Source organism: Marmota flaviventris, chromosome 10, assembly GCF_047511675.1.
Source record: "Marmota flaviventris isolate mMarFla1 chromosome 10, mMarFla1.hap1, whole genome shotgun sequence".
Lineage (NCBI taxonomy): Eukaryota > Metazoa > Chordata > Mammalia > Rodentia > Sciuridae > Marmota > Marmota flaviventris.
In genome coordinates this window covers 118,102,260-118,126,296 of record NC_092507.1, presented here as the reverse complement: position 1 = coordinate 118,126,296, position 24,037 = coordinate 118,102,260, and the positions used below count along the sequence as shown (strand labels likewise).

Sequence of the window (24,037 nt, the reverse complement as noted above, 5' to 3'; positions counted from 1 at the left end):
AATCTTTATTTCATCAATTTGGTCAAGAGAACCTAATGTTAAGGTTATATTAATATTATAAGGTAGCCAGGAATGGTGGTGTGTGCCTGTAATCCAAGCTGCTTGGGAAGATGAGGCAGGTGATTCACCAGCTCCCGGTGAGCCTGGGCAACTTAGTGAGACCTTGTGTCAAAATAAAAAGGGCTGGGAATGTAGCTCAGTGGTAGAGCTCCCCTGGGCTCAATCACTAGAACCGTTAAAAAAAAAAAAAAAAAAAAAAAGCAGGGGCTGTGTGCAGTGGCACACGCCTGTAATCCCAGCAGCTTGGGAGGCTGAGGCAGGAGGATCTCGAGTTCAAAGCCAGCCTCAACAATTTAGTGAGACCCTAAGCAACTCAGTGAGACCCTGTCTCTAAATTAGGGGCTGGGGATGTGGCTCAAGCGGTAGCGCGCTCGCCTGGCATGCGTGCAGCCCGGGTTCGATCCTCGGCACCACATACAAATAAAGATGTTGTGTCCGCCGAAAACTAAAAAATTATTAAAAAAAAAAAATTAAATGCAAACAAGGGCTGGGGGTGGCTAGGTGGTTAAGCACTCCTGGGTTTAATCTCTGGTGCCCTCCCCCCAAAAAAGAAAGAGCAGGTGTTGTGCATATTCCTAAGACACCTCATTGTAGAAATGATAGGGAAATTTAAAAAACAAATAGGAGTGATAGAGCTCATAGACCTCTTCTTATCTAAATATATCTATTTTCATGTATTTGACTAGTAGCAATAGTAAGTATCTGTTTCTTAATTATGTACTAAATTTCTCTTCTTGCCACCCTTGTGTCCTTGTTTAGGCTCTCCTTTCCACTTGTATGGGATCCTGATTGGGCCACTTGGCTCTGATGTTGCATTCCTTCTGGTTGATTTTCAACATTACTGCCATATGGATCTTTTACTGGCAGGACCTTTATGAAATGCAAATCTAACCAAGTTCCTCCTTTACTTAAAGTCTGTACCTAGCCTGGGCAAGGTAAGCATACCATAATCTCAGATTCAGGAGGTGAAGGCAGAAGGATCACAAGTTCGAGGCCAGCCTCAACAACTTAGTAAGACCATGTCTCAAAAAATAAAAGAGGGCTGGGAGAATAGCCCAGGAGAAGAGCACCCTTGGGTTAAATCCCCAGTACACACACACACACACACACACACACAAAGTCTACGTTTTGGGGCGTGCTGGAGATGGAACCCAGGGCTTCCCACACACTAGGTAAGCACTCTACTACTGAGCTACATCTCCAGTTTCTCTGCCTAAGATCTTTTGATGACCAAACATCTCCAGGATGGAGCCCAAGTCTTGGCAATCAAGGCCTCCGTGATGAATAAGGCTCTGGCTGCCTCCTCAGCTTCCCAGGCTATTCCTCTGCCCTGCACCTCAGCACTTGTGTCCCCTTTCCCATCCTCACTCCATGGCTGACCTGCTGTTCCCACTGTACAGAATGCCTTCTCTGCCCTCATTTGCCTAGGAAATTCCTACAGTTCTTCAAAATCCAGCTCAAATACTTCCTGTAAGAAGATTCTCTGATCTCACCAGTTTGAATTGGGGTACGCTGCGCCTCTCATCTCAAGCCCACTGTGGTTGGTTCACTTGTCTCCTGTCCCCACCACAGGTCAGTGTCTTGTCCTCTGTACCCAGTGTCTTCCAGTGCCTCACACAGAGTTGGTGTTCAGTAAATGGTACCTTTCAGACAGAAGGATGGCCCAAGTAAACACATAAGGAATGGGGTCTGGTCTGCCTAGAGTCCAAGAATGTACAGGACAAGCAGAGATAAAGGCTGCAAGAGGATTTGGGTTGGCTTTTTCTCCCCCACTTTTTTAAAATACTGGGAATTGCAACTGGGTGCTTTACCACTGAGCCATAGTCCTTGTTTATAATTTTTTTTTGGTACCTGGGATTAAACTCAGGGGCACTCGACCACTGAGCCACATCTCCAGCCCTATTTTCTATTTTATTAGAGACAGGGTCTCACTGAGTTGCTTAGTGCCTTACTAAATTGCTGAGGCTGGCTTTGAACTTGTGATCCTCTTGCCTCTGCCTTCCGAGCCGCTGGAGTTACAGGCCTGCGCCACTGCAGCCCAGCACGTTTTTGATTTTTTAACCCAGGGCTTTGTGCATGCAAGGCAAGCACTCTACCAACTGAGCTACTTCCCCAGCCCATTTAATTTTTATTTTGAGACAGGATTTAATTAAGTTGCTGAGGCTGGCCTGGAACTTGGGATCCTCCTGCCTCAGCCTCCTGAGTTGTTGGGATTACAGACCTGTACCACCATCCCTGCTCTGCATTGGCTCTTTGAAAGCCTTGGGAACTAGAGACTCTGCATCTTATATGATGAGCAGTTGAGAACCGCCAGGTGTTAGATGATCAGAACAGGGCGGAAGATGGGAAGATGGACCGGAGGACAGGCTGGGGTTGGGAAGCAGACAGCTGTTAGCTCTGTGGTACAGAAACAGCAGCCAGGAAGATGGTGACTAGCGAAGGCCACGCAGCTGTAAGTGGCCGAAGTAGAAGGTGAACTGTGCCAAGTCTGGAGATCTGAGGGCCACTCCACGAGGGAGGCACGGTCGGTAGCTGGGCTTCAGGCTGTCCACAAGGCAGAAGGGTGCCGCCTCAGTTGGACAGGGAGCTTGTCTGCACACACAGTGCTGCCCTCTCTGTGACTTAGCACCCTTATTTTCTATTCACACAGAGTCCTCCCTGGCGTGGAACAACACCTTAAGGCCTCTTAGCAATCCAGGCCGCTTTGATCTTGTTGCACTCCACACTTCCTATGACAGGGGAAGAGTACTTAGAGAACCAGGTGCCAGCTGCATTTCTTTTTGTTTGTTTGTTTGTTTTGTTTTTCTGTTCGGTGCTGAGGATTTAACCCAAGAGCACTTTACCACTGAGCTACATCCCCATCCCTTTTTAGTTTTTTGAGACAGGGTTTCACTAAGTTGCTTAGGGCCCTGCTAAATTGCTGATGCTGTCCTCTACTTGAAGTCCTCCTGCCTCAGCCTCCCAAGCCACTGGGATTACAGGCACCAAGGCACCCAGCTGACAGCTGCGCTTCAGAAGCTGCCCAGAACTAGTCCAGTGACTGACTACACAGGGACTGGGGAACGCAGGAAGGAGAAGAGAACAGGCATACCTCATGAGGAAAGGAATACTGCTACTACACCTGTGGGAAAGGAACGGCAGGCCGCGGAGGCAGAGGTCCAGAGAGGAGATGCACGGAACAGAAGGGTTTGGATGTTAGGTCAGGACTGTTCTGGTCACCTTAGAGGAAGGCCTCTCTCCATGGACATGGGTGAGCGGGTGTACGTTGTGCCAGGGAGTCCTTGCCTGTCGCCGTGTGCGGTGAAGCCTGGGAACTGAAGAGCAGAGATGACTCTCTCAAATGGCAGCTGGCTGAGGCCTCGGTTCCTTGCCACATGGGCCTCTCCAGGGGGCGGTCACACAACATGGCATCTGGCTTCCTCCAAGGCAAATGATGAAAGAGACCCAAGTAGGAGCCATGACTTAGCCCTGGCAGTCACAGGCTTCACTCCCACCGCCTTTCACTGGCCGCACAGGACAACCAAGATGCGTGTGGGAGGGGACCAGAGAGGTGTGAATACCAGGCGGGGAGGCGGAGGTCATCTTGGAAGCTCCTTCCAGAAGCTGGCCTAGAGGACACTTCCTGCTTGGTTTCTGTTGTCCCTCTGTCCTGCTGACGGAGATCATGAGGTAATGACAGGGCTCAGCACAGACGGAGGCATTTTGCAGATGAGGAAACCCAAGCCACAAGGGCACTCCTGTGCTTGCCTGACTCCCTGTGCGCGGGCCGCAGCCTGAATTTTCGGCACCCACATCCCTGAACATGTGCTGTGATCTGTGAGGGTGTTCTGCCCCGGACCCCGACGCCAGCACCCAGCACAGGTGGGGGGCGGCAGTAAGCCAAGCGCAACACACTGCCACCCTGCCACCGACTCGCCACCTCCCGCCCCTGGCACAGCTGTGGTGAGGGGGCACGGCAGGGGCAGCTCGGCTCAGCAGGGGGCGCTAGATGGGGGGGCCCTTTGGGACCTGTGAGAAGAGGGAGTGTTTCCCTGGCACTGTCAAGGTCCTCCCACTTGAGCCAAGAGCAGAGGGCCCTGCGGGGGAGGCTGCAGCTCCAAGGTGGACCACACCTGGGCCGCTCCTGTGGCCAGACAGGTTTCCGCCGAGGAGTCAGTCAGCAGTCAGAGGGCTGGACTGGCCTCGGGTGGCTTGGTTTCTCTGATGTCCCAGGGTCCCTCCTGAAGCTTCCTTCGAGCTAGACAACCTGTCCCCCATCCTGGGGCTAACTCCTCCTGGCAGAACACCTGGAGCACATCCTTCAGGGACACGGGGAAGTGCTCTCCCCCCACCATCCTCCGCCACAGGTGAAGCTCGGCCTCGAACCCTGGCAGGGCTGCCCCAGCCCTTCCTCCCCCCCTCGGCCGCACCAAAGAAAGCAAAGCCCAAGACGGAGTATCAGAAACGTGTATTCTTTTTCTTTTAATAGTAAACCTCTTTACAACAAATATAGTGAAAGAGTTTTCAAACAAAACTCATAAGAATCTCGAGGACTTCTGTCTTTTCTTATTGTGTAGAATACTAAGAAAGCATCACCGTACAGCACGAAAGAAATATCCAAAACAAACCAACAGCCGCACACTTGGACTCGCCCTGCCCGGCCCGGAAGGAGCCCCAGGAGTGTGGGTGATTGTCGGGTTTGGGGGTGGGTCACCTCCATGGCCGTCTCCCCTCCCTTCCTCCCTCGTCTCTACCCCTCCCTCTCAACTGGGACAGAATGAGGAAGAGGATCCGGACTGCCAGGGATCAGCTCCCAGCCCCCTACAGGTCCCAGAGCTTCTGACTGCTGCAGGGCAGAGGGGGCCAGAGGCAGAGGGGGCGGGAGAGTTCCCAGGCTCTGTCCCTCTCCGGGAGAGCCTATCCCCCCACCCCAGGGGATTCCAAAGAGTCAGTTAAAAATATATAGATAGATATTTCTAGATACACTTTTACATCATTTGTCTCTCCAAACAAATAAATAATTAGCAAGAGAAGGTGCATTACTTCCTTCCTGTCCGAGGTGAGGAGGGCGGGCGGGCGGGACGGGATCAGTCTCCTGCACTGAGTGCGGTGTCAGGGAGGGGAAAGGCTGTTCCACTGAGGTGTGGGGGCGGTCCTCTTGCCCACTGTCCCTGAAAACTGTGGGAGACCTGGGAAGGGGAGGGGCCTTGGATGACTCCAGTGGTTACTTTGGCAAGTGCCCGGTTTTTCAGAGGGAGTGGGTGGAGGCAAATTTGGCTTGTGAAAGGAAGAAAAGGTCCCACTTGAGGTCTGGGTTCCCAGGGACCCATATATCTGGCCGGCCAGGAGCCCCTGTCCCCAAGAGAACTTGGGGGTATTGAATTATGGAAATGTCACATATTCACTCACAGCCCACCCACTACTGCCAAGGACAGAGAAGAAAGGACACACACACATCCGCACGTGGTAATCAAAATCCAGCTTGGCCTTCCGAGGCGGAGGGCAAAACTGGTTAAATATTGCACCGTGAACTGCAGGGGCCTCACCCCAGCCCGCACTGAATGGTGGCCAAGCTTGACCTAGAAAGGTGGGCAGACTGATGATGGTAGGAATAGCCTGAGAAGAGAAGGTCATTCGACGTTTATTGAGCACCTATCATTCACCCATTCAGCATTTACTGAGTGCCTACTGTGTGCCAGGTGTGGGCAAGGCTCTGGGAGCACATGTGTACATGACTATACCCTAGCTTCTTTTGAGGCCCTGACCCAGGTTCCTTGATTCTTGCAACACCCTCTGGGAACCTTCGGGTGGCAGGGGTGGGGGGTGGGGGGGCTGGATGTGCCACATCCTTGTGGTCAGCAGGTGGGGTGAAGCTGTGGGTCAGGAGGGATCACTGCTCGGTTGGGGGAGAGCCTTGGGGGGCAGAGAACCGGAGTTGTGCTCTGAACGCGGGAATTCCCTGAAGGAAGCCGTGTGTCAAGGTGGGGACTGAGTGGAGGCGCAGGCTCCGGAGGGAACCCGGGAGAGGTAGGCGCAGGGAGAAGCGAAGGGGCGGCTGCCCAATCCCAGAGCGGAGGACAGAGCGGTGGAAGAGGGAGTGAGGGTCCCAGAGCCAGAAGCCAGGGCAGCCACCTGTCTCACTGTGAACACAGCCAGCGCAGACACAGGGACGCCCTGCACTCCGTCACACAAAAGGCCACCCACACAGTCACGCGCCCCCACACAAACACAAAGGTGCACTCAGACACAAACACCAGATGCCCTCAAGAACACTCAGGTCACGTGTGGTCACGCACTCCTCTCTGCTACTGGTTCCTTCCCGTGTCAAGTGTGGGAATACTGCAGAGGCTGGGTCACAGGGGGGCAAAGAGGGTCATCTACCACAAAACTGGGCCTGGTCTAAGGCTACTCTCCAACCGGAGGAAACCCCACGGGACCTGGACTTGCGAGGAGTGGGGCGGCACCCCTGAGGGCAGGTGGTGCTGGACACGGCCGGGCTGCCCCTCCAGGCTGAGATCTGGTCCAGCCCTAGGTCTCGGGACCCCGTGCTCTGAGTGCCCCTTGGGCTCCTTGCCACCGCCCCACCGAGGAGGCAGTGGAGCAGGGCCACCGGGCAGGGGACGGGAGGGGACGGGAGAGGAGGGAGCAAGAACAACAGCAGAAGAATCTCGCCTGTACAGTACGGGCCTTTGAGTCGTTATTATTACAATATACTTTGACAAAAATAGAATCTCATTTCATATCAATACAACAACAAAAACAACAACAACAACAAAACAGTTTCCTGGACTGTTACACCGCTAACGTTTCCAAAGGTTGCTATTTACAATTACAGTAGCCAAGAGGGACGGTGGGACAGGCCTGGAGGTGGTGGGACAGGAGGTAGCGAGACAATGAGGGTGCCAAGAGCAGGGGGTGAGGAGGGCGGGGGACCCAGGAGGGATCGGGAGGAGCCCTCTAGATGGAACCCATCTGTAGGGACCTCCTACCCCTTGGGCCATCCCAGTGTCCACTCCTTGGGAAGCGTGCAAGGCAGAGGAAGTCCCCTCCCCATACCTGCCCTCAGGCACCCCGGGGAAGCCTAGGGCCCCACTCTGCCCAGTCCTGGAGCCACCTCCCTAAAGCTCCTCTCCCCACGTCTCCCTGCACACGGAGGCCAGCTGGACAGGGCTGGGTCAATGGAGAGATGGGGAGCTATTGCACTGTTTATCTTAGAGGAAAAAGCCGGGGGAGGGAAAGGGCCCACCTTCGCCCTCTGCCCAGCCCTTCGGCCCTCCTCGGCCCTCTCCTCATGGTTCGGTCTCTCTCTTCAAATGTGCTTCCAGAGAGGCCACCTCTACCCCGTCCCCGCCCAGGTTCCCAGGCAGTCTTCCCAGCCCAGAAGCTCGGCTGCCACCCACGACCTTGGGGTGCAGCACACAACAGTCAAAAGGGTGTCGTGTATGTCGGTTATTTTGGGGCCAGGCTTGGGCCCCGTGTGCCCAGAGCCGTGTGGCAGCCAGCAGAGCGCCCCTGCCTCTCCCGCTGCCCCCACACACACCAGCAGCCCCCGGCCTCCAGCCTGCTGTGGGGTTTTGCTGTATGGTAGTTTTTTGGTTCTTTCCCTCTGTCTGGGGCATGGCATGGGGGGCTCCAAATGCAGGGCTCGGCACCTGTCCTTTCCCAAAGGCCTACTGGGCCCCCCTTCCTGCAGCATATGTGTACAACGTGCAAAGTGTCCCCCCCTTCCCGCAAAAAAAGAGAGCCCCCGCCAGTGAAAATGGCGGGGGAGAGAAAGAAGGGACGAGAGCATCCCTCTCTCCAAAGCCAGAATCCAAATTAAAAAAAATATAATAATAATAATAATAATAATATAATAATTATACACAAATGTAACCGTCAACAGGACACAGGAGCACAGAAAGGAAGTGGGGGTCGAGCGGGAGGAGCCCAGGACAGGGGTGGGCGGTGAGATTGTCAACTCTTCATCGGGGAGGCTGAGGAGGGGAGAGGGAATCGTCACTTTAATGTCTGCGGAGAGAGGAGATGGAGAAGGGGTGTGAGGGTGGCCAGCTGCGGGTGCACCCCACGCCCCTCTCCCCGGGCCAGGAATGGGGCGGCCGGCTGTGGGGGCGTAGAGCAGAGGTCTGACGCTGGGGGGCTGGGCTTCAGCGAGGAGGAGGGCTGTTGGTGCGCCCCAAAGGGCTGGTGGCGGCGCCGGCCACAAGGCCTCTCCAGTGGGAGAGCGAACAGTGGGGGCATGTGGGGCGTCCCCTGGCGGGCGGAGCAGACAGTGCAGGAGGAGGGACGAGGCTACAGTACCCAGGTGTCGAGCCGCATCCTCTTCACGGCGGAGCCCTCGGCCTCAGGCTCAGGGGCCGGGCGCAGCAGGCCCAGCGTGGGCCCGAAGTCCCCCCGTCCGTCGTCCCGGTCCCCCGTCTCATAGGATCCCCCTGCTGGGCTGCTGAGACCGTCACCAGGCTCAGGGCGGCCGGCGGCCGGGAACACAGCTGGAGGGGGAGGCGCGGGGCTGCGCTCGCGGCTCGGGGACACGGGCTCGGACTTGATGCTGATGTGCGGGTGGGTGGTGACCGTGAGGGCAGCACCCACATGGGGCAAGGGGCTGCCTGGGCTGGAGGCAGGAAATGGGCATGGGGTGGGGGGGCCAGAAACAGAGGGGTAAGTGACAGGCCAGTGAGAAGACAGAGACAAAGAGCAGGAGAGAGAATGGGAGCGGGAGAAGAGGGAGAGGGGACGGGCCAGCGGAGAGAACATGAAGGGGGGGGAGATAAAACAGGCCACTTTAGTTCTCATCCTGTCACCTTCTGCAGCCTGGGGCTGGCTGGGGGACAGGGCCCAGAGGGAGTCTCCTGGGCCGTTACAAGGTACCCAACAGAGCTTCACGGGAGACCCACCGAGGGACAGGCGGGGACAGGCGGCCCTCCGCAGGACCCCCTCTCCCTCCCCTCACCCCCAGGCACCCACGGCAGGTCTCGCGAGGACTCACATGAGGTTGCCGAGAGACACGGGGACCAGGTGGGGCTGCTGCTGAGGTGGCTGCGGCGGCTGGGGCTGCTGCGGCTGGGGCTGCGGGGGCTGCGGTTGGGGCTGCGGGGGCTGCGGCTGCGGGGGCTGCGGGGGCTGCTGTGGCTGTTGCCAGGCGGTGACGTTGCCTAGCGACAGCCCCCCAGGCGAGCTGAAGGCCGGGAGGGAGGAGAGTTCTGCGCTGGTCAACTGGTAATCTGCAGGGGGAAGGCGGAGGGTCAGGACGGGAGCTGAGGGCCAGCGCCAAGGGTTCAGAGAGGCACTCAGCGAAAGGCAGTCATAATAACAGGAGGTGCCTTAAAAAAACATAGGCTGAAAAGACGGGTGGTTTGGGCTGGGGATGTGGCTCAAGCGGTAGCGCGCTCGCGTGGCATGCGTGCGGCCCGGGTTCGATCCTCAGCACCACATACCAACAAAGATGTTGTGTCCGCCAGATACTAAAAAATAAATATTAAAATTCTCTCACTCTCTCTTTAAAAAAAAAAAAAGACGGGTGGTTTTAAAAATAGTGTTGAAAATTTTTTTAAAGAAAAATTCTGTGTAGGTATCACTTTCGTGATGACAATGATAAAAAGGAAAAGCCAAGGGGAACAAAGGTGAGCAGGGAAGGTCCAACTGTGTCTGTCGTTACCTGTCTGACTCTCCAGCTGCCTTTCTGAGGCAGTGGGGACCCACAGGGAACCCTAGGCACATGAGGCCCAGCAAGCAAATGTGCCACCACGCCCACTTCTGCACAGCCCCAGGAGTCTGCAGTCTGTAGAGACCTTCACCAACAGCACGGGCCTGGGCCCGCACTGCACCACAGACGCGGAAGGTGCACCTTGGCTCCCAGTCCTCGCACTCGGGTGCAGGGCCTCGGACACAGGGTCAGGCCAAGGCTGCACCTGGGGGCACTGCTTTTCTGAAACATCTAGCTTGATCAGTGAAGACACTGTGATGTTTGCCCTGCCACAGAACAAACACAACCATGAAGTGCCCCGCGATGTTTCCCGTTGCATCCTGTTCGGACAGTTTAGAAAATGTCTTCCCTGAGGACCATAAAGATGCCAAACTGTGACGGGGGAGGGCAGGCTGGGGGTCGGAGGTGGGGCGTGTCCCCCAGTCAACCCGAACTACAGCCCTCTGCTGGGAGTCCTAGGCCATCTGCTCTGGCCACATTCATACAGAGAAGATGGTGTCACCTCTGCAACACTGCTAGGAGGCCAATCTTCCTGGCTATCTCCACTTATAGGCCCTGAGACCTTGGGCAGATGACGTCCTGTCTGCCTATGAACGGGAGGCAGTAATCAACCCAGAATAAGCACACAGCATCTGCTGTGAGGACCAGAGAGGTTTTTTGTTTTTTGTTTTTTTTTGGGGGGGGGGTGGGAGGAGGGTATTCAGGATCGAACCCTGGGGCACTGAACCACTGAGCCATATCCCCAGCCCTTTCTATATTTTTATTTAGAGACAGGGTCTTGCTAAATTGCTTAGGGCCTCATTAAATTCCTGAGGCTGGCTTTGAACTTGCAATCTTTCCGCCTCGGCCTCCAGAGCGCTGAGATCCCAGGCCAGCGGCACCATGCCCTGCGGGACCAGAGGGTGGCCACTCAGGAGGCACACAGGAGTGTCTCGGCACCTGGTGGGTATTCCAAAGATCACCTACTATTACTTTACAAATGAGGCAACTGTAGCCTGAGACCCGAGGTACTGGCCCAGTGGCAGAGTTCAGGCAAGACCCCAGGACTTTCTGTGATCTCTGAACCTCATCCAGAGGTGGTCCATGCTTGTCCCTAACACTGGCCACAGTTTTGAGATGCCTGTATTTAGAAAGCAAACAAAGGCAAAAATGGGCTCCGGGACTGACTGGATTTTTCTAGCCCTTGGTTCACGAACCCTTGCCGGAAGTCCCTCAGTGAGAAAATGATAAGAGACCCAACTCAGTGCTGCCCTACCTCACAGACTCCGGCCCTGTCTACTGGGAGGCTCAGCTCCCAGCCACGAGGCAGTGCTTGGCCCGCTCAAAGAGCCACCACAGTCAGACCTCTGCAGCCAGCGTCAACAAGGGACCAGGCCCACCTCTTGCCCCAGACACCACCAAGATCACCCCCAGCGCAACCTGAACCAGAGCCAGGATTGTAAACAGTGACAAGGGAACAGCATGTGCTCCCTGGGTCCTTGTTTACACGCCTAGGGTCTCCTGGATACACCTGACACCTCAGCCGAGCTGGCTTAGCCGCTCTGCACCAAGAGGCCGAGGAAGGCTGCCTTTGGAGAGGAGGTGGGAACCCAGCGCACATTCCTGAGAGCCAAGGGCAAGTCCGGGGTGGAACCTGCCTTTCCCACAGTGACCAACAAGAGTTCACAAGACTGGCCTGCTAAACGCCTGTCCCAGGTCTCGACAACCAACTGCCCTCTTGCTTCACAAGACTGCGGGAACGGTGACCACAGGTAACCACTGCGGCGGGATTCCTAACAATGGCCTGGGCTTCCCTCTGCCACCTGCTCCCCTCCGCTCTGCCTTCAAGGAGCCAGCTCTGCTTGGTGGCCTCAGTCCCAGTGCACCAGGAGCGAGCCTCCCCACCCATGCTCCCAGAGATGAGACTGGCCTAAAGGTGACACCTCAAAGCTGTGGGAGTGGGCATGTGCGAAGCTGCGTGGGCAAAGGACAGGGCTGACAGACACCTGGAGTGAACTCCCATCCCTTCACGCTAGAGACCGAGCCAAGGGGCTATACCACCGAGTCCTCCCCGAACAGGGTCAGGTTAAGTTGCCCAGTCTGGCCGTGAACCTGTGATCCTCCTGCCTCAGCCTTCTTAGTTGCTGGGGTTATAGGCATGTGCCACCACAACTGGCCAGTATTCTACATTTTTATTTGCTAAATCCGGCCGTCATGGGCATGGTGGTGCACACCTATAATCCCAGCAACTCAAGAGGCTGAGTCAGGAGGATGGTGAGTTCAAAGCCAGCCTCAGCAACTTAGTGAGGCCCTAAGCAACTCAGTGAGACTCTAATAAAATACAAAAAAGGGCTGAGGTGTGGCTCAGTGGTTCAGTGCTCCTGGGTTCAAATCTCTGTACCAAATCAATCAAGCAACCATAATTAAACGAGGAATCCCCCAAATCAATAGCTTTCCTCAGACTGTGGCTTCCCTGGCTTATTTATTTATTTATTTTTGGTACTGGATGAACCCAGGGTGCTTTACCACTAAGCTACACCCCTGGCTCTTTTAATTTATTTCTTTAATATTTTATTTTTAGTTGTAGTTGGACACCACACCTTTATTATTATTATTTTTTTATTTTTATGTGGTGTTTGAGGATCGAACCCAGGGCCTTGCGCGTGCTAGACGAGTGCTCTACTGCTGAGTCACAACCGCAGCCCCTTTATAATTTATTTTCTAATCTTGAGATCTTCTCGTCTCAGCCTCTCGAGTGACTGGAATTACAGGCATGTGCCACAACCCCTGGCTCCCAGCATAGCTATGTTCCTTCTCTGGTCACTCGTCTGTTCCAAGGCCAAGTGCACACACGTAACGTGGACACTCACCTGTGTTGTAGGCGGTGGGCATGGAAGAGAAGGGGAGGCCCTGGCTGAGCAAACTTGGTGTTGCCACGGAGACCACTGGGGTGGTGAGCGAGTGGGTAGACTGGGAGACCCCGAGGCGCTGGGCATTGTTCTGCAGGAGAAAATGTCTGTCAGGAGGTGCCAGACGGGTGGGCTGCCTTAGGCTGACTTTGGGGGCCAAGATCAAGGTGGGGCCTCAGCATGGAGGACCCAGAGGTACCCCAACACGAGTTGGTGCAATCACAGAGACACTGAGACCCCTGGAGAAAAACATGCACAACTGGCTTCACTCTCACCCACACATGCAAAGAGGAAGAGGATGCCCCAACACTGGCCCTGTGGCCGCGACCCCAACACCGGCCCAGGCTCCTAGGGCAGAGTGACAGGAATAGTGAGACAAAAGCCATCGCACTACAGCACCGGCCCTGGGGAGGCGCGTCGGCATCTGGGAGGGGACGCGCGGCCTGGTGTGGCGTGTGCCTGCGTGTACCACACACGTGTGGGGCTGTCTGCCGTCTGCCGCTGAGTCACTTGTTTATTCCAACTCCACACTGGGGCCGGAACTGCCGCTGTGCTGGCCGCCAGAGCCTGCCTGCCTGCCTTTTCCAGTCTCTGGCCTCCCGTCAGGGAGCTGGGAGGAGGAGCCCCTGTCCCACTCCTGGCCATGGGCGAGCATGCAAGTGTGTAAGAGAGTGGCCGTGCATGTCTGTGTCCAGCCCACTAGGCTTCAGCTTCCCCTAGAAAACCGATGTCACTGTCCACTGGCATCCCCCACAGGGTCCCTGTCCTGGGTTCCAAGAATGCTGTGTGGACCACGCAGAGTAGAGGGCTAGGGGGATCCTAGGGCCTAACCAGGCTTCGGGGTTGAGGCCTCTGGGGCCTGAGGGTGGCCTCACTCCACTGTGTAGAGACACGCGTGTGTACGTGTCGTCTGATGCAGCACCACACCTGCATACACACGCACAGGTCCACCCACATGCACGACTGCCCCTCACCCCACCCCGCTCGCCTCAGTTGCCAGGTGTGCACTAAGCACGGCAAAAACCACACCCACACCACACACTGAACACCCAGGGAAAGGACAAGACACGGGCGCTCCATGCTGGGACCCAGAGGAGTGGGCTGACCCAGAATTCAAAGCACCACAAAAGTCTCATGGCCTCACTTACCAGATCTAAATGGTCCTCAGTCTGGGAGCAGAAATAAAACCAAAGGGACGGTTCAGTCTCTGGTCTCTCCCCTCCCCCACACCACCCACCCACCTCCCTGCCTAACAGCAGGCACTGGCCAGCCCTGGAGGACAGAGCTCTGTCCCAGCCTCCACCAGCTCGGACACCCCTCACCATCTAGTCGGCAACCTCCTGCTACACATGAGACCCTTTCCCCATCACAGAACCTTCTCTCCCAGCCCCCGTCCTTTCTACTGCCTATTTACCCTGGCACCTCTATGCTCCAACCTCTTAAATAATCCTCAGGGAAGACAGAGCTCATAAAAAGCCATGCATACATGATCTCTCTTGGAAAAGTCCTACCTCCTGGCCAACCTTTATCTCTCCTGCTTCAGCTCCGCTCTCTCCCTCCTCCCAGCCTCCCACTTCCAGCCCAAGGCCCAGACACCCACTTACCAAGTGATGCATTAACCCCTTTCCTCCCTGGGAAGTGATGACCCGCAGGTCAGGCTTGCGGCTGGGGGCTCCAAGCTGGGCGCTATGGGTGGGCGGCGGTGGAGACTTGGCAGGGATGACCTTGTTTAGGCTATTGCCATTGGCCACAGGGAGGAGGCCAGGGGAAGCCCGAGCACTGACATAGCCGTTCCCTGGAGGAGTGAGGAGGGTTAGGGTGAAGGGCGGGCAGGCCGGCCCCGTGGTCCTCTCTTCCCTGCGCCAGGACCCCTTCTGCCAGGACCCCTTCCGCCAGGACCCCCCCAGCCATGCCAAGCTGCCTGCGTCCCCACCACTTTCCCAGAACAAGAAGAGGACATCTTGCTCCTCAATCACTGGGTTCCCTTCCTGCCTCCAGGCCACATGTGACAGGGCTGGGGTGGGGGCACCAAGGACACGCCGGGAAAGCGACCACTGCTACTGCCCTGCGACAGCAGAGACCCCACAGCTCAGCCTCTCCCTGCGGCTCTCTCCTGTCATCTCCAAAGGCTCCCCAACCTGCCCCCACAGGACCCACGGGGCTGGGGGACAGGTGGCGACGCGGGATCCAGGCCTCTGCGGAGCCTGGTCACCAGGGCTAACCACCAACCATTTGGGCTGCTCTCTGCTGTGTGCTGGGGACTCTGAGACTTGGACTGGTAAAGGATAAGCTGCCCATGCCTTGCGGGAAACAGGCCATTCACGGGCGGTGACGGTGTTGCTGGCCCTGAGGGACTGATGGCATAGCACCACCACAGTTAGAGTGGTAACTACCCTTCACGTTTGCTCCCCTCCACAACGGGCATGCTATCTCATTTAATCCTCACGTTAACCCTGAAAGATAGGTGGTCCTGAGCACGGGAGAGAGGGCTGTGTCTAATGGCTTGTGGGGCCACAAAGTTGGCGGGAGGCCAAGCAGGGTTTTCACCTGCTTCCCACACAATGGACCCCAGGGCCAGTGGGTACCCCTCAAAGTCTGTGGGAACTTCTCTGGTCCTCTCCTTGGACAGGGAGGGGTACTGACCCAGCTTCCTGACCCCATACGTGATTATTGCCAGGAGGGAGCCGACGCCAAGCTCAGGGACTCTGGGGTTCAGGGATGTACCAGTGACTGCAGGCAGAAATGCCACCTTGCTCTGTCCCCTAAGAGCATGCTGTTGCCCTCAAAGTGTACTGCTGCCTCCGTCCCAATTCCCGGATCACTCTGAGAATGGCAGGAATGTCAGGGTGACGTCAATGGTGACATTAGAAGTCACAGTCACCCAGCTGGACAAAGACACAAGACAGGAGGGCCTATGGGCTGCTGGGGGTGGGACAGCCTTTCCTCTGTGGCTACAAGTACATCTAACATGCGGACCCTGTGTGACCGGGCACACACGTGTGCAAGTCTCTGCCTGCTGCTCCTCCAAGCACGGCCAGGCCACCCCGTCCTCAGGTCCCAATCAGACACCTGTAGTCAACAGGAAAGACCTGGATTTTCTGCTCCAACTAGAAACGCTGGTTCTCACAGCCTGCCCGCACTCCCTGGCTCTGCGTCTGCTGGCCGTCCACCCCACTGCCGCAGACAACAAAATCCAGCAGCAGAAACATCCTCCCGCTCTCGTCCCCTTCAGGGACTCCACCATCCTGTGATGTTCCTCCCCTAATCTAGGTCCCTCCTGGCCACTGAGCAAGCATCAGGCCTCCTGGTGCCAAACAGGGCAGTGGTACTCACCCACGGGGCTGGGGCAGGCTCCGTTAGCAGTGCTGAGGTCTCCCCCGAGCATGGCCCCTGGGGAATGAAGCAGAACCAGGGTGAGCTGGCAGCACTCCCCCGGCAGGGGGGTCCGGGGACTGACCAAAGGGGGCTGTTGAGGAGTGCTGGACCCTGGGCCCGTCCCTCAGGGGCCACACAAACACCGGGATGCTGTGGTAGGTACAGGGCAGGCCCACTTTTGAAACTGGGATCCCAGAGTCCCCTGTGCAGCTCATTCGCACCTCCTCCTGCCCCCACCCGTCTGCTCACCTGCACTGGCGGGCCGCTGAGGCAGGCCTGGAGACACGCTGTTCCTCTGTAGTGCTGGCTGCTGGGGGGACAAGAGCCGCGGGTCTGTGAGGGACGACGTCACCAGGGAAGGGGTGACCAGGGAGCCGCTGGGGTTGCTGAACTGCAGTGAGCTCTGATTGGACACGGGCACCGTGACAGGCATGGCAAAGTTGGGGGCCGGGACAGCTGACTAGACAGAAAAAGGAGGGGCAGGGTCAGACCAGGTCAGCACCTTTCCCCAGACCCACTCCGCCTGGGAGGACAGGCAAGGGTCTCCTGAGCTCTGGGCTGTGCACCCTTGGGTCAGAGACTCCAGCTCTCTGCCCCCGGCCGTCCTGAGGTCCTGCCTGCCACTCCTACTAAGGCAGATGGTGGTGGGAGTGCTCTGAGATCCAGCTCTGGCCCAGAGAATGAAACTACGGTTCTGTTCCCTGCAGATGGACCAGGGACACCCCTAGTGGAGGCAGGTTAGTCCTCAGCCAGGCAGATCACACGGGAGGAGGTTAGCCGCCCTGGGTACAGACCCAGGTTCACACATGCAGCCCTTCCAGGCCTGGGCCACGGTCCCAACCTGCTTCTCCTGCAGTCACTCACCACCCAGCCTGCTGCAGAGGGGTCTACCCTCTCAGCGCCTGCCCCTTTAGCACTTCTGCTGCCCTAAACACTGCTGAGTGCCTTGGGTGGGGGCCGCGGAGCAGCCCCAGGGTGTTCATCCCAAGACGACTGGACAACAAGCCCCCTGCACTGTCCTGTCCCTCAAGGACCTCGTGTCATCTACACGTTTCTTGCTGGCAAGGGGGACGCTCCATGCCTCTCTGGCTCATGCTCCATCTGAGATGAGTCTCAGCACAGGTCACGGGGTTATCCTGACCAAGGTCGCAGGGTCCTCAGTGGTCACCGCTATCCCCAGCATGGCTCAGAGCAGAACACCCAGAGGCAGCCGAGGGCCGCGCGAAGCCACACCATGCACCACAGGGAGGCCCTCCATGCGACTACTCACGGCCAGTCTATAACTCTGCATCATTTTATCAAACTCCTCGTCTATCTTTTTATACTTCTCCTCCGTCTGGGGGGTCAGGGCAAACACCTCGTCCACCTCAGGGCTTTCACACTCCCTGTGCTTCTTGTGCAGCGCCTGGGGGGAAGGGGCCGGAGGGGGGGCCGACAGAGAGAGAGTGAGTGCAGCTCACCCCGTAGCGCCGGAAGAGCCCGTCCAGCTCCTCGCTGGCGCGCCGGTACTTGTCCTCCAGCAGGGGGCTCTGTTCCAGCGAGTCCTCCCCGTCGGGCTCTGGGCTGTCGCAGCCGTTGAAGCCCTTCTTCCTCAGGGTCTGTAACCGCACCACTAGGTCAGCGGGTGAGGGTCCTCCGGGCCTCCCTAGGAGCCTTCAGGCCCCCCAAGATCCCTGCTCACCCAGCCTCCTTCCTCAGGGTGCCCAGCGCCACCCAGGCCCCCGCCTCCCCGTGCCTCCACCCCATGGCATCCCTCCACCCCGTGCCCCCAGGCCCATGTGAAGACCTACAGCAGGGGGCGGCTGCAGAGCACAGGGACCACGTGGGAGCGCCTGACCCGGGGAGTGCGTGTGGCCAGCACTGTGCTTCCAGAGCCCCACGTGGGCAGACTCAGGGGAGATGGCTGAGGGGCTAGTGGCCTGGGTCAGCCCTGTCTGGTGAGGCCTGGCCAGAGGGCACTGAGAGCTTCCTAGGGGAAGGTGAAGTCAGGGGACCCTGCCCATCCCAACCCAGGCTCTGCTCAGAAGAGAGGAGAGAGAATTTAGGCAGGGACAGAGAGGGAGAAAGCGAGACTCAGGAGAGCCAAGAGGGGACAGCAGGCCCAGGAACTGGATCACCACAGCGACCTGAGCAAAGAGGAAGCACTTGCCGTGACCCAAGGCTGCCCTCTCCGTGCTCAAAATGCCTCTGTGGACACTTGCCTTGTTTCTAAAGTGAATGTAAAGTTCATGTTCTAGTCTGAAATCTGTCTTCTCTAATGTAAAAAAAGAGAATTCCCCCCAATCTCTGAATCTGAAGGAATTTGAGGCCTACAGCTTCCTGGGCGCCCTCCTCTTCAGCCCAAGTCTGCACCCCACGGTGCATACCCAGTGTGAGACCCGGAGCTGGGCTGCTTCGTGCCGTCCACACAGCACCCTCCAAAGCAGGCTCTAGCCCCATTTTGTGGAGGGGGACACCATGGTTCAGGGAGGCCAAGCCACCTGCCTGAGGCCACATGGCCAAGAAAGGGCAAAGCTGAGTTTGAAAGCTTGTATCCTCCAACGGTTCACAAGGTCAGCTCTCTTTGAAACAGAAAAAGAACCACAGGGGCCCACTAAGGGACAGTGACAGAGAAGGAAAGAAACAAAGGGGAGATAAAAATTAATAAATGAGTAAGGGAGTCAGATGCAGGAACCGACCACAAGATGGAGAAAAGGGACAGGGACAGAAAGAGAGCACAAGAGAAGGCAGCAGAGAGAAGTCCTGTCGTGCTGGCCGCAGGAAGGGACTCCTGGGAGCGCGGTGGGCAGCACACCTGACAGCCCGGGCCCAGGCGCTGGCCATCCACCTGGACTGCCCCTCCTCCTTCCCGGGGCCGGGTTTGTGTGACAGGATGTGGGTTAACGCGTGTGTGCAGACTGAGGGGCTCTGGGGCGGCACCGCGCGTGTGCGCGAGGACACAGGCTGCGGGCGGTGCCCGCCACAGGCCCACCTCGATGATGTCGGCGTTGGTGCGGCTCTCGTGCGGCTCGTTGTACTCGGTGTACTTGAGCAGCACCTTGTCCATGTCGGTGCTGGCGTACTGGAACAGCTTGTTGGAGTGGTTGAAGATGATGAGGGCGATCTCGCAGTCGCACAGGACGCTCAGCTCGTACGCCTTCTTCATCAGCCCGAACTTCCGCTTGGTGAACGTCACCTGGAGGAGAGCAGCTGGTGTCCAGGGCTGGCTCAGTCCAGGAACCCCTGCCTATGAGCTGGACACAGCCACTGCCCTCAGAGCTCCCATTTTCAGGAAGACACAGGAGTTCCTAGTCTGAGGAAGACAGCATGTGGCCAAGATGGAGTCGCAGCCTCGGTACCACAGGGGAGAGGGTTAGACGGCCAGGCCTCTACCCCTCTGTGCTAGGGACTAGGGAGAGGTCACAAGGAAAAGCAGAGGGCTCCTAGGATAAGAGGAGGGAAAGGATTCATTCTGGGGTTTGGAAGTGTCCAGGTGTGGCCTGAAGCCTGCATATGGCGCCCGGGTGGGGACACAGGTCCATCTGGTTAAAGCAGAGCCTGCCCTCCTGGGGCACAAGGTTCCCGCAGCTGCAGGGAGGTGGGGGCTGCTCTTCTCCTGACTCAGCCCACCCCTCTGTCCGAGCTCTTCCTCTCCCAGAAGCCCCCCATCAAAGATCGGGGAAGACGTGGAGCGGGGGCCAGCTCCCGGTCCTCGCCTACTCTGGGGCTCCAGGACTTCCTCACCTGCCGGTTCCGCTCATCAGTGATTCGCTGAATCTGAATCTTTTTCCTCCCCATCTTCTCTGGAGGTCCTCAGTGCTAGGGAGGGAGAGGCTGCTGGGTGGCGGGTCTCGGCACCCCTCACACTGTGCTCATGAACGTCTGGGACCAGCTCAGTTCATGGTCTGCAGGACACCTTCTGCACAGCCTCCTGGGAGGAGAGTCACAAGAGCACTGTCAGGCCCCAACGCTCAGCCATGCGCTCCTTGAGGACATGAGCCAGGCTTACAGCACCCCTGCAAGAGGCTGGCATCGTCTCCTCCCCATCCTCAAAATGAGGCCATGCTGGCTACCTGTGGCAATGGTCTGCCAGACCAGGCACAGGCTGGGACTCACACCGGGCCCAGGACTCTGGTCCAGGCTCTTCTGCATGGTCATGTTGCCTGAGGCTCTCGGTCAGGCAGAGGACATGGAGCGTGTAGCTGCTCAGGGTCTGGATCTTAGAGAACACCAGTATCTCCCTCTGCTTTCCAGAGCCTGCCTTGCTCCCCAGTGACCCCCTGGCCCAGAAGAGCAGTTCACCTTCTGGAGTCTTGAGAGGGGACACTTGCCCAGGCCAGCAAGCATGGTGTGCCTCATGCCAGGATGGGATGTCTCTGGTACCCCTGGTTCAAGAACATACTAGAACAGGTCTACAGCAGTGTTCCTACACCAGCTCATGGAACCCCAAGTCCTGGGGTCCCACCACCACCTGCCTTCAGCCAGAACGCCCCCACGACAGTCGGATTTATTCAGCAGACCTGCGCCTAAAACCTTTGTTTGGAGAAAGGGTTTTGCTGCTTAAACCCACCAACCACTACTCCTCATAAGAGATCAGCAGAAAAAGAAATTTAAAAAGCAACTCAGTGAGACCCCGTCTCTCAATCAAATAAAAAACAGGGCTGGGGATGTGGCTCAGTGGTTGAGTGCCCCTGAGTTCAATCCCTGGTACCCCCCCAAAATCTGTTTTGGCAGTGCTGGGGGTGAAACCCAGGCTTTAGGCCTCCTAGGCAAGTGTTCTTGCCCCCGGCCAAGACCCCAGTGAATCTTTTCTATGAAGGGTCAAACATCTCGGCTTTGCAGGCCACACGATGTGTCTAGAACAACTCCCACTCTGGCTGCCGCGTAAGCACCTGAGGGAACGCTGAAGCAGGTGGGGGTGAGCAACAAAACTGCACGAGAGAAGGGAAGACCCGAGTTCCGCAGGCCCTGGTCTCTGCTGTGCGCCGCCCACAGCCCTGAGTGGCCCAGCAGACACCGGCCCCGGCGCCCCACTCCTCACTAACTCCCACTGCCGGGACTCCAGCCCCAGGACTCCGGCGCCCCTGCTTCTCGACGGGACCCGGTAAATCTGTGCTTTCTAGGCCGTGGTGGAGTGGGCTTCAGGGACGGGGAGGGCAGCAAGGCCCAGGGTTCCTGGCCCAGCCTGGCAAGGGCAGGACGTTCCCAGTCCTCCTGCACCCACCTTCCTTCTCTCCTGCCCTCCGGTCTCCCTCTGACCACCCTGTGTTCATGAGCAGGCGCTGGCTGAGATGTAACCTCTGGCAGACTATGGCCAGTTCTGTCCCCTCCTCCACAGTGGGAGAACCCTCTTTGTTCTCATGATCCTCCAAAAAGCCACTCATGCAGTATCTCTAGCACTCACCACGATGTCAATGTTACACTCTGTGCTTCTGATTCATGCCTGGCTTCCCTGAGACTGAAGCTTCCTGAGGGCAGGAACTACATCTGTCCTTTTCATTACTCTAGACCCTGTAAGGAGCTCAGGAAACACCTACAAAAAGACAAGACTGTCTCATCGTCATGGCCCTTTGAGAAGTCCTTCTTGCAGTCTAACCTCCATTAGTCCTGCTGCAAGTCGAGCTCCTCTCACTCTGTGCAGCTAGAACTTGTCCCTCTCCTGACTGCCCTTGAAGCTCGTTTGTTTGGACACCACTCACCCTCCAAATACCCCCCTGCCACCTCAGTCCTCCACTCTCCCCACCCTTGGGTTGGCTGGTGCAGCGGGTGAGACTCTAAAGTCTTCTAAGGAGCAGCCCTGAGCACATGGAGATGGAGAGGATGGGGTTGCTCAGGCAACTGTTGCCTGGCAACCAGCTCCCTGGCTGATCTCCTACACCCCCCCACCCCCGCCTCATGCTGGGGGAGCTGGGATGCGAGAGGGATCAGGACTGAAAAGGCAGAGAAGCCACAGAGACCCAAGGAGCATCCTCTGACAGAGGGAAGTCAGGGTTCAACAAGACTAGGCCCCATCTAGCCCACTCCCTCCAAGGCAGCTCAGAGCACTTTTTATAATTCCACACATCCCACGGCCCTTTCCCCACTGCTGCTCCCCCTCTGTGCCAACACTGCCAGAGGAGAAGATGTCCCTGCCTTGGGCAGTCCTTCCTCCTATCTAACCACAAGGCCTCCTACAAAGCAGGCTCAGTCTGTACTAACCTCGTTCCCCTTCACTGCAGGTTCTCTGAAAGCCCTAGGGCAAGAACACGAACTCAACCATGACTTTCAAAGAGGGTGGCTGCGGCCTACAGGAGCTCAAAGGACCCTAAACTGACCCCAGCCAAGGTGTGGAGGCCTAGCCTGCCCAAGCTTCCCTCCTACCCCATTAGGAAGATTTTAATGAACACCTGGACCTCCTTAATTAGCCCTCTGCCTAATTACCTAACCAACTGCCAGCAGCCAGAGGCCCGGGCATCTGTCCCCCAGATGTGAGCTCTCCTCCCGGCCTGGGCTGGCCCACTCCTCTTCCCCTCCAGGAAGCCATGGCCCCTGGCTGCCCTGCTCTCACCCTTTCTCCTTCACTCTGAGCAGCCCTGGCCTTGGGAGGCCAGGTCGGGCAGGGTGGCCTTCCTGCTGAGGCCCAGGGCCTGCTCCATTCTGACCTCAGGCCACAGCTGTGACTCCTTTGGCTGGCCCATCCTTGTCAGAGAAGTGCCCCTTCAAGGCTCTGGCGGCCTGATTCTGACTCACCAACTCGATGGACAGGGCAGGGCAGGGCAGGGCAGGGCTGGCAGGGTGGACCTCCTGGGTGGGGTGGCCCTTCCTGATGGAGATGGAGGAGGAACACAGGGGACAGGGCTGTGGGGCTGGCCCCGGATCTGGGAGGGAAGGACAGCTACAGAGGGGCCCCACACACAGAGAGGAGGTGGTGAGGCAGGAGCCCAACGGACAAGGCGGGCAGTTGAAGGGACCCGAGAGCAGCGGGGACCCCACAGACAGCAGCCATTTTCCCAAGCTGGGCTAAAGACCCAATAGGAACTGTGGTTATGTTTATATGCAAATGAGGGACACTGCAAGGTACAGTGCCTGGTCTGGAGGGGACATGGAGAAGCAGCAGGCCCTGCCTCCCAGTGACACCTCTTGGTACCTGAGCAATATTCAAACCATTCTCGGGTTTCGGAATGATGCTATCTCGGTTCCTGTGTGAGGTGGCCGGGCCAGCCGGGCAGCGGTCAGGCAGCCCCCCTCAGAGCTGCAGCTGAGCAGGGCTGTCCTCAGGGAGGGCCCGAGGGCTCCTTTCCCACGGCCACCTTCCTCCTTCCTGGCTGTCAGGGGAGTGCCTCCCTCTCTTCTCCCTGGACGTCCATCCCAGCTGGCCCTCTGTCCCGGGGGCTCAGAGGACCTGGGGGTGCAGGCCCAGTGCAGCACACGCCAGAGAGGCTGGGCAGCGCCCCTTCACAGAGCCCCGGGCCTCAACCTGCGCTCATTAGGCGGCCTGTCCCTCCCTCGCAGGCTGCTTGAGGCTGGGAACGGAGCTGGAGGGGCAGGCAGGAGGCGGGAGACAGCTGTCACCCCTCCGCCCGCCCCTTCCCTGTGGCTGGGCTGCAGGGCATGAAATAAGCAGCAGGGCTGGGGGAGGGGTGACAACCCCATCCACCTGTCACCCCCCAGTCAGGCGGCCTCCAGCAGCCTGCTCACTAACGAGGGAGGAGCGTGGGTGAGGCGGGGGTGCAGAGGGGGACAGACGCGCAGACACAGGAAAGGAGCCTGAGCAGCAGCAGCAGCAGGCCCGGAGGCAGAGTGGGCCGCGGTGGAGGGCTGGCCAGGGCCGGCCAGGGAGCAGGGGCGGGCGCAGAGCTCCGGAGTGGGAGGAGTCAGGCCAAGCACTGCCACGGCTCAGACTCTGGTCCCTGGGCACCAGGCAGCGGGCACCCTCCCTGCCCTCTGAGAACTTGCAGTCCCGCCAAGAGGTAGACCAGGGCGGGGCGGGGCGCCTGGGCAAGGGAAAGCAGAGGCCAGGGGCCCTGGGGCCCTGGCTGGGGCCCAGACGCAGCCCGGGGAAGGACTATCTGCG

The 24,037-nt window shown here is 57.8% G+C and overlaps 1 protein-coding gene across 4 annotated transcripts in view; it reads right to left on the bottom strand.

Annotated features, from left to right (window-relative positions):
- Positions 1-4,495: 4,495 nt before the first annotated feature.
- Mef2d (myocyte enhancer factor 2D) overlaps positions 4,496-24,037 on the bottom strand; it is a 29,264-nt gene continuing 9,722 nt past the window's right edge. For 2 of the 4 annotated variants that reach the window (XM_027921013.2, XM_071618334.1), the window contains exons 2-11: positions 19,729-19,915; positions 18,977-19,180; positions 17,466-17,603; positions 16,255-16,465; positions 15,964-16,020; positions 14,235-14,425; positions 12,592-12,721; positions 9,026-9,260; positions 8,341-8,650; positions 4,496-8,049 (exon numbers count right to left, since the gene is read on the bottom strand). In XM_027921013.2, coding sequence (XP_027776814.2) covers positions 8,038-8,049; positions 8,341-8,650; positions 9,026-9,260; positions 12,592-12,721; positions 14,235-14,425; positions 15,964-16,020; positions 16,255-16,465; positions 17,466-17,603; positions 18,977-19,180; positions 19,729-19,782 — 1,542 coding nt within the window. In that variant the 5' untranslated portion in view covers positions 19,783-19,915 and the 3' untranslated portion in view covers positions 4,496-8,037. Of the gene's footprint in view, positions 8,050-8,340; positions 8,651-9,025; positions 9,261-12,591; positions 12,722-14,234; positions 14,426-15,963; positions 16,021-16,254; positions 16,466-17,465; positions 17,604-18,976; positions 19,181-19,728; positions 19,916-21,388; positions 21,518-22,713; positions 22,787-24,037 lie in introns of all 4 variants that reach the window. The other 2 variants (XM_027921015.2, XM_027921014.2) reach the window with 2 other exon arrangements.